Below are 8583 nucleotides of genomic sequence, written 5' to 3'. Positions count from 1 at the left end.
ACACAAATATCTGTACTTTTACTCAAGTACGGAAAGTGAGTACTTTTGCCATCTCTGCTTATCTGATAGATTATGTAAATGCACTTGTCCAAACCTTAATTTACCGTATTTTCCTGTCAAAAAGCTGCTACTTTTTTCCGTCGCTTTGAACCATGCAGCTTTTAAGATGTTAGGCTCTGGGGCTAATTTTCATTTAGCAAAAGAACATGCAAGCAGCAGGCACGACGGCGAACAAATGTCACAAATTCACACATTTTGACATTTATTTGCCGCATTAAAGCTGCCGAACCAATGAGGAGACTGGGCTCGACTCCTGCAGAGCTGAAAAAAAGAGCTGTCAAAGCCCCATCTTTCAGTAGAAGCTGTCACTACATGATCCGTCCTGGAAGCACGATCCGTTCTGCGAATAAGAGGTCAACAAATTGTCATTAAAGCATGCGCATCCAGATATATTTCCGGGTCGATTAGATTTTATTTTGTTAAAAATACCTAAATGAGGTTTTCCTTTCCCAAAGGTACTGAAGGTACTAAAATATAGTGTGTTATAATGTGTTTCCAGTTTTGGGGGGTTTTGCGAGCCTGGCTTATATTGAGGTGCGATCAATAGCCCAGAAAATGCGATAAGTCTCGCTGTTGCATTATAATAAACTCAGTTACTAAACTAATAATAATGGACACTGGTGGACCAAAAAATTAGAAAAGAGACATGAAAAAGCCAAACCAACAATCAACACCTCGAATAAGTGTGAACAGTCAGACTGAGAGGTTTCATTCAATGGCTCTAATGAGGAGTGTTGGCCTAGTGGGTTAGAGCAGTGCGCTTGTGCTGTTAGAAGGTTGTAACTGGTTTGATCCCCACAGCCTTCTGGGTTCCTGAGCAAAACCCTTAACCCCTGGGTTAACAATGGCAGCCCACTGCTCCCCAAGGGAATGGCTCAAAATACAGAGAGTGAATTTCCCAATTGTTGGACAATAAAGGGATTGACATTTAATCGGAAATAAATCAACAAGGCAAAGCCTTGGCTATGATGGTTCATTTAATTCACATAACTTCAAATGGATTAGCAGTTTCAAAGAGACTGTTTTTGTAGCAGCACAACATGCTGGTGTTTACATAAGGTGTGATATGGGAAGACAGACAAAAACAGACAAGTCCAAGAAAAGCAAAGGGCTAATGAGCAAACTGCAACAGAGCAATGAGCATGACAGCATCTCTTCACTAAAAATATAATTACATTCGACTTCTGGTGCTTTTTGTTTATTGCTAAACAGTATGTTCAGCGTGTTCACTTTTTGATAATCTTTTAGTTTGGCTCTTAACATATTTCAGTTAATTGATTTTGTATTGAATGTTTATTTCAGCTGTTCTTTATGCAACCATTCATTTCCCTTTAAGATTAATAAAGTATTTTTGAACTGAAATGAATTCATTTATATCTGGAGCTGCTGGAAAATAAAACTTGTTTGAAATAAACCACTAGTTGGACCAGCAAAATAATGCAGACAACCCAGAATAAACATTGGGCACCTGGTGACATCCCAGGCAATACACAATAAATAGCATAAGTTGAGTTGAATTAGGATTTCTGATATCAGTCTTTTAAAATACCTTGATCAGGAACCTGAACTAAACAAGAGATCAGTGCTCTACATCCCTGCATCATTGCCAAGAAGTGCACCAGGGTACTATAAGGAATCTAACTACCATCACTTGGTAAAAGCCCCCTGCACATTACACTGACACAAACGGGGTACCCCTCTCTCATCATATATTGACACCCAGGGTAAATGACACATTGCGGACATTTTATCAAATGACACGCACATGAGCTGTGACAAATTTTTAAAATTTTTTTAGCCTAAAATGTTATTGCTGCATGTATACTAGTGTTCATTAAGGTTTAGTGGTTAGGGTAATGAAGGGGTTAGTGCTGCTTTTTACTTTGCAATTAATGCCACAAACCGTTATGCACACAACGTGTCAAAAAATGACGAGAAGGGTACCCCCGTTGCCTGAGTATCTGACATGACGTCTTGCCTAAGCATTAGCATTAATGAGTTGGGAGTGAGTCCGTATTGTGATTTTACACAGGCTGGATGACTAGCCCTACAAAATGGGCCTAAGTTAACACAGAGCTTAAATACAGTGTGGTAATGACATTGACTAGACACAACCCATATCTGCAGAACCATATGTCTTAAATTGGTCTCTCTACTATAATAGAGTTTCTTTAAAAAGGCACTATTCAAGAACAAATGCACACTTAAAAAAAAGCTTCCCTCCTAAGTTTTACTGTCTCTCATGTTTCTCTGCAATGCATGCATCACAGTCCCACATCACTTTTAAAAATTTCAAACTCCACATTTTTTAACAGTGAACTTGTCATGTAAGAGTCATTGGCTCATTAAAATGGAAAATAAAAAATGTAATGCTTTATGTGTTATTCTGAGCCAAAGTGAAATTCCTATTGAGTTAAATTATCTCATATATCCTGAGCTTTAAAAAAACAGTTCCATAGCAGTTTTGCTTTTTTAGCCACCCTTAAATGCTTCAGATAACCGAGTATGATGGCCTCAACATACATAAAGGGGTTTCCTAGTCATTATATTATTTATTTTATTTTAAAAGTAATTCATACCTACATAACATAATGACCCTAATGTATTTAACACATTAGAGAACAGATTTGAATTTAATTCTTTATTCTGAGCTCTGATTGTTTTAGGACATTAATTCTAAAGAAATAACTTAATACATTTTTATTCAAAATGGGATCTGTATTCCCCACAGGTCTGTAGACTGGCTGAGTTTGATAGTATCTTCCCTCATTAAATGAAACGATCATTTGAAAAAATGTCCAAAAATGTCTTATACATTGATTAAGTCAAAACGACAGGTTGTCATTGTCAGATATAAAAAATTGATCATCAGGAATATATGTTTTGCTTTGTTCCATCAGATGACTTGTTAAGAAAAACAGACAAACTGATTTTATCTACAACATATGCTGGACACTGTAGACGAATAACAGAGTACTCCAACTCAGCTCAACAGTCAGGTGTGAAAATATCCCTTTTGGCCCAATTCAAAGAGCCCTCCTACGTTTCTATGATCTCTGTGATCCATGCAGGGATGAATCTCTGAGATAACAGGGAAATTTCCATATGAACTCTGAATATAAAACACATACCACACAGAGATGAGACATAATTTACATTCGACTCTATTAAAGGACTGCGTTTCAGACAAGATTCTCCTACCCAGAATGGATCACTAGAACAATACTTTACATCAAATAGATTTTTTTCCACAATGAAAAAAAGCTTACAAATAAGACTGTAAAGGGACAGATCTTTGCATAATGTTATTTTCCTTTACTATGCCACGTGAGCAGGGTCTGCGAGGGTGTGTCCCACTGTCCTACTTCCATTTTTGAGAATTCCCTCAGTGGAAACATGGTCCAATGTCATCACTGGTGTTTTTGGGACACTAATATCTGAGTCTTCAGCCTGAGGTTCTAAGAATGCGACCCTCTTTCCGTTAGTACGCCTTTGTCCCGACTCCACCTCCCTTGGGTCTGAACAGAGAATGATAGCCCGAGCACCACAGCCGGAGCCACCGCCTCTACTTTCTCGACACTGACAGGGAGTGAGGTAGAGGTACAGCAGTACCAGTATGATGCTTATAACACATGAAGCGAGGGTGGTAAAGGCTGTGTTGAAATGTTCTCCGCTGCTGCGACGAGCCAAGCCTGTGGTGGAGGAGATGCTTGAGTTTCCGACCATCACTCTAACCTCAAGAGATTCGCCCGCTTCATAGTAGCTCCCTCTTGCCACCACGCACTCATATATGCCAGAGTCTTCCACTAACGCCCCCTTGAATTCAAGTGTGCCATTGGCTAGAACTGACAGGTGAGCAACCGGGTCACTTACAGATGAATTCAGTATTGTACTTGGGGTAACCCAAAAGACTACCAAACCATCCTGAACAGGAAAATCTGACGCAAGACAGGGTACTCTTAGCCAATCACCAGGCTGTACTTGATAGCTTTGTGCCTTAACGGGTATTTCTGACAAACCCTGATATGTACAATTAACCTCTCGAACTGCGGTACCTCTACATGCATATTCGTCTTGAAAATCCACTAAAGGGTGATACTGTTTCCACAGCCAGTATTCAAGCAAGGCAATCAAAGCACAGTCACAGAGGAGAGGATTTTCCTGTAAATATATTCCTGCATGGCGGCTGACAGATAACAGGCTCTGAACAGGTAACTTGGACAATTTGTTGTATGACAAGTCCAGGAAGGTCAGATTTTGCGGTCCTTTTGGGTCTTCAAAAAGTTCCAGGGGAAAGGTAGTTAGTCTGTTTGCAGAAAGGTAGATTCTCTGCAGGGCAATGACACCACTAAAGGCTTCTGGCTTTATTTGGGTTAGCTGGTTTCCAATCAGTAGCAGCTCTTTGAGTTCTGACAGCCCGCTGAAGATGGATGAGTTCAGGACTCTCAGTTGGTTAGCTGAAAGATCCAAGTAGAGGAGATGTGGTGTTGCAGTGAAGGCAGACACCTCGATTTGGCTTATAGAGTTCCAGCTGAGAACCAGCGTGGTGAGCCGGTGAAATGGTTGAGAGACCCAGTCTACTGACACAGCTCTCAGCATGTTGTGGCTAACGTCCAGCCTTGTGGCATAGCTAGGAAGATCAGAGGGTAAAGCAGACAGGTTGCTTCCACTGCAGGAAATTATATCACTGGCACAAAGGCAATGTATTGGGCAAGGGGCCACTGTGGGAATGAAGCCAATACACAGCATGAGCAACATGGCTGCAACAGCCGGGTTGCAACAGCTGGCTCCAACTTTGGTCTTGCCTAAAAGCTGTGACGCAACAGCATGCATACTGGATACCCCAGGGACGAGACTCAGGTTACCATCTCACTCTGTGCACACATGTCAGGTTTAGAGGTCTCAGATAACAAGCTGCAAACCTGAGAAATGGAAACGAGAAAAGAAAAAAGATGAATCAGAGGGATTGTTTTCTACCCATTACTCTGTATAATTTCTTATCATCTATTAACATTTTTTTTTGTAAAACATTGTGCCTAAATATGTCTTAATTATTAAGCAGAATATAACAATAACACAACAGGCTTTTGTGAGCAGTTCTAAAAATACACTGTAATCCACATTTCTGATAGTGGCTGGCCTCAGCAACACATGACAACTGGTGGTGACTGCTAGGACAAGTGTAACCTGATCCATGTTTGAATCATCCCTCCAATTTTCCACCTATACATCCATGATACCCTTACATTATCCTTTTAACATTTTTCCCCTATATTTTTGCATTTCATTTTCACTAGCATTTCATTTTCCTTACATATTTGAAATATGAATGCATGTATCTTTTGAAATTATCAACCAGAACCCCAGAGGGTAAAAAAGGTAATATTCCTCAACAATTAAGTTGCAAAGCCAGTAATAACAGCCTTATACCTCCAAAATTACCTTCATTGAACATGATATGTTAAATCCCCTAGAATAACTAAGTTTCTTAGTATGTAAACATACAGTACATTAATACATGGGTATGAATTGCAGCTTAAATAAATTTTGGATAAATAATTCTACACATTAATGACTTGAATTATTTTAATGTTTTATGTTAAAATCCAACAAAATCAATTTTCATATAGGGCAGTCATTGCACTGAATTATGTGGTAGAGCCATTAGAAAAGTATGTTAAAGTTCAAGGTAATAACTTAAATCGCATAATGATGATATCTCAATCTAAATGTGTTTGTGTTTTATATATTTATATTCACAAATATGAGACAAACTCAGATCTTGACCAAATAAATTTGTCTTATGAATTTAATAGATTATAAAGATTTGACTAAAAGAAAAATATTTGAATTTCTGACTAGTACTTGTATAACTTCTAAAAAATATTTCCATTCCAACCAAATTTAAAAACATAAATGCAACACATAGTTGGGCTGCAACAATGATGCATTTGTGCCATCCTGCCACCATGCTTTGGGATAACACAATGAAGTAGTGCGTGGCAGTGCACATCCGAAGTTTTGTAACTTGCCATGAAACACTCAGAGTTAATGAATTGCAGTTTTATATCCTTTACAAAAAGGTGAAAAACTGGGTTCTTCTTCATGCCTTTAATTTTATGAGCCTAAAACTTTGAAAAACCAAACTGGTGCAGTCTGAGCCATTTCCTCTTTCCACTGGTTATGTGGGGTACTCCCCCATGTGCACACCAATCACAGAGATATGTGCGGCACCCCAGCGTTAGTGCTGCAGGTAAAGTTGGATACAAACGTAAGGTCTTGCTTAGACATTTTGTCATCTCTTATGGTGGATTTCTTACTTTGGCTAAGATGATATCATATAATTTATAAGACATAACCCAGTGCCTATAAACAAATACATTTGGCAATCATAATAAGCATACAGGAGCGACTATCTTCTAAAATGCTAGAACACGCTGAACTTTTTATGTATTTTTTCAATGTTGGGCGTGTGTATATAGTATTCATAATGAGTCCAAAACTTATGTCCAACAACAGCCTAACTTATGCATAATGCATAGCAGCGTAATGTCCATGAATTTTCACAAGTTAGTGTCCTGAAGGGGGCAGCAATGCCCAGGCTGCATAAAAAGATTTCCTTGATTGTGGTACTAACCTAGCGGCTGTTTACCGCCCACCAAAAAACAAAAAAAGAATGAATAAATAAAAAGAAAGAAAGAAAGAAGGTTTGCAATCGCACCAGACTCGCCGTCATGTCTGCTAGGAAGTTTGGTGGTTGTGGCCGTGGGTGCAGGGAGGATCCATCACAATCACCCTCTTGCTCACCCTATGATGGGGATGAAGTCTGCAGGAGAACTGTTTACTCCTGTGAATCCCCTTTTATACCAAAATGCTACCAATATACCATTATGCGATAGCTGTAAGAAACACGTTCATCTGAAACAAATATGCTGATATGCGTTGGAAATAAGTTCTTGATAAATTACACATCAGTTATGCACAAGTTACTCACAAGTTTTTTGGACAAGCTAGACGGGACAACTTATGAGTAACTGATTCTAAACGTTTGTCAATAATCAGATAAATTACCTGTGACCTATGGCCCACATATGAGCATATGCTGGCATACTTGCTGTATGTCAACATGTTCCAGCATGGTTTAGTGTGCTCATAACTTATACAAAACTGACCCATAACTTGCAGGCGTTTTTGCCAGATTTTTCTTACATACATTCAGGCATACACTGGTCTAAATCGTCAAGGTGTGAGTGGGGCTTAACAGCCAACAGGTGTTTAAAATCTTCAAGTACGATTCATTACTGCAAAAATACTGTAGTAACCATTGGTTGAAAATAACCAATATTGCACTGCTTTAACAAGTTAAATGGCTAATATTTAATAAACACCAAAATGATTTTTATAGTGTAACCCCTTAAAACACCCTTAATCAGTAGATCAGTTCCTATTCTTGACATGCTTCATCCAAAACTTTACATTTTGCAACATAGTATAAAATCTCCAGTTTTAATAGCATAAAAATATTAAAATCTAGTTATTTCGACACCGCAGTTGTAAAATTGTCAGCTATAAGCCAAACATCGTTTTTTTTTAAGCATTTCTAATCTTTTACATTTTATTATTATTAGTTGCAGTGATTTAAAAAAGAACAGTTCTGAGCTTCAAGGTTATACTGATCTAATAAATAATGTACAATCATTTGGCTTAGATTAATTCCCTTTGATCCTATATTTCTGAACATATAAAGTAACCATTTTTTGCCAATTTCCACAAAGTGGAACACCATGTAACTGCTTTGCGATGAGCCTAAACCACACGCATGACAAAAAAAACAAACCTCATCCACACTGTTGCCTCTCCCAGGACTCCAGATCGCGTTACTTTCCAGGCGCTCAGTCGTTCCTCAATCCAACAATCCTGGAGGAAACTTCACTCTGCGGAGCGAAGCGCGTCGCTTCCAGCCGCCCTGATGATCTGCTCTGCAGGAAGGAGGGACAGAGAAAGCGCTGCTGAGCGCCTCACCTGCAGGTCGGATGGCATCTCGGTGAGGAAGGGAGAGAGACAGGGAGGGAGGGGTCCTTCAGTCCTGTGCGTAAACACGGAGCTCACACCAAGCGATGCGCAGAGGACCCAAGAGAGGAAGGAGAGGTGTGAATGAGGAGGAGTGGTAGAAGGCGCACACAGAGCAACATCAGCACCACGGGGATATGTAGGGAATGTAGTGTTGGGGAAAAGGTCGGAAAAAACATCCATAGCATGCATGTTGCTCTGGCAGTGTTTAATTAATGAGAACTATAAATATACAAACAAATAATTAGCAGTAACTGTACTTTATTTATTTATTTTTTAACAGTGTCCTGTCTGGCAATGTGGCAATAAGAATAATTGCCCAACAGATTTTACTTTCACAAGTGGAGCAGTATGGCTATGGCCATAGTGTTCCTCTTGATTTATTCATATAAATAGATTTATTATAATTCATGCAGGGAGTATTACAAATTATATGGACACTGCCATGTAAGT

General features: G+C 39.1%; 1 protein-coding gene across 1 annotated transcript; it reads right to left on the bottom strand.

The window, feature by feature from the left end:
• Window positions 1-553: 553 nt before the first annotated feature.
• Window positions 554-8108, bottom strand: LOC107100549 (amphoterin-induced protein 2-like). The gene is made up of 2 exons (XM_015399073.1): window positions 7898-8108; window positions 554-4982 (listed from the first exon to the last, which is right to left on the bottom strand). The coding sequence occupies exon 2, from the start codon at window positions 4891-4893 to the stop codon at window positions 3379-3381; it is 1515 nt and encodes a 504-aa protein (XP_015254559.1). The 5' UTR covers window positions 4894-4982; window positions 7898-8108; the 3' UTR covers window positions 554-3378.
• Window positions 8109-8583: the final 475 nt, after the last annotated feature.

The sequence above is a fragment of the Cyprinodon variegatus genome, unplaced genomic scaffold, assembly GCF_000732505.1.
Source record: "Cyprinodon variegatus isolate N-32 unplaced genomic scaffold, C_variegatus-1.0 Scaffold986, whole genome shotgun sequence".
Classification (NCBI taxonomy): Eukaryota; Metazoa; Chordata; class Actinopteri; order Cyprinodontiformes; family Cyprinodontidae; genus Cyprinodon; species Cyprinodon variegatus.
Note: the sequence above shows the minus strand (reverse complement) of the source record. Positions and strands in the feature narration are given on the sequence as shown.

Bases quoted from the DNA above. Each gene is read 5' to 3' on its own strand.
- LOC107100549 (XM_015399073.1), bottom strand. From the start codon at position 4,893: ATGCATGCTGTTGCGTCACAGCTTTTAGGCAAGACCAAAGTTGGAGCC.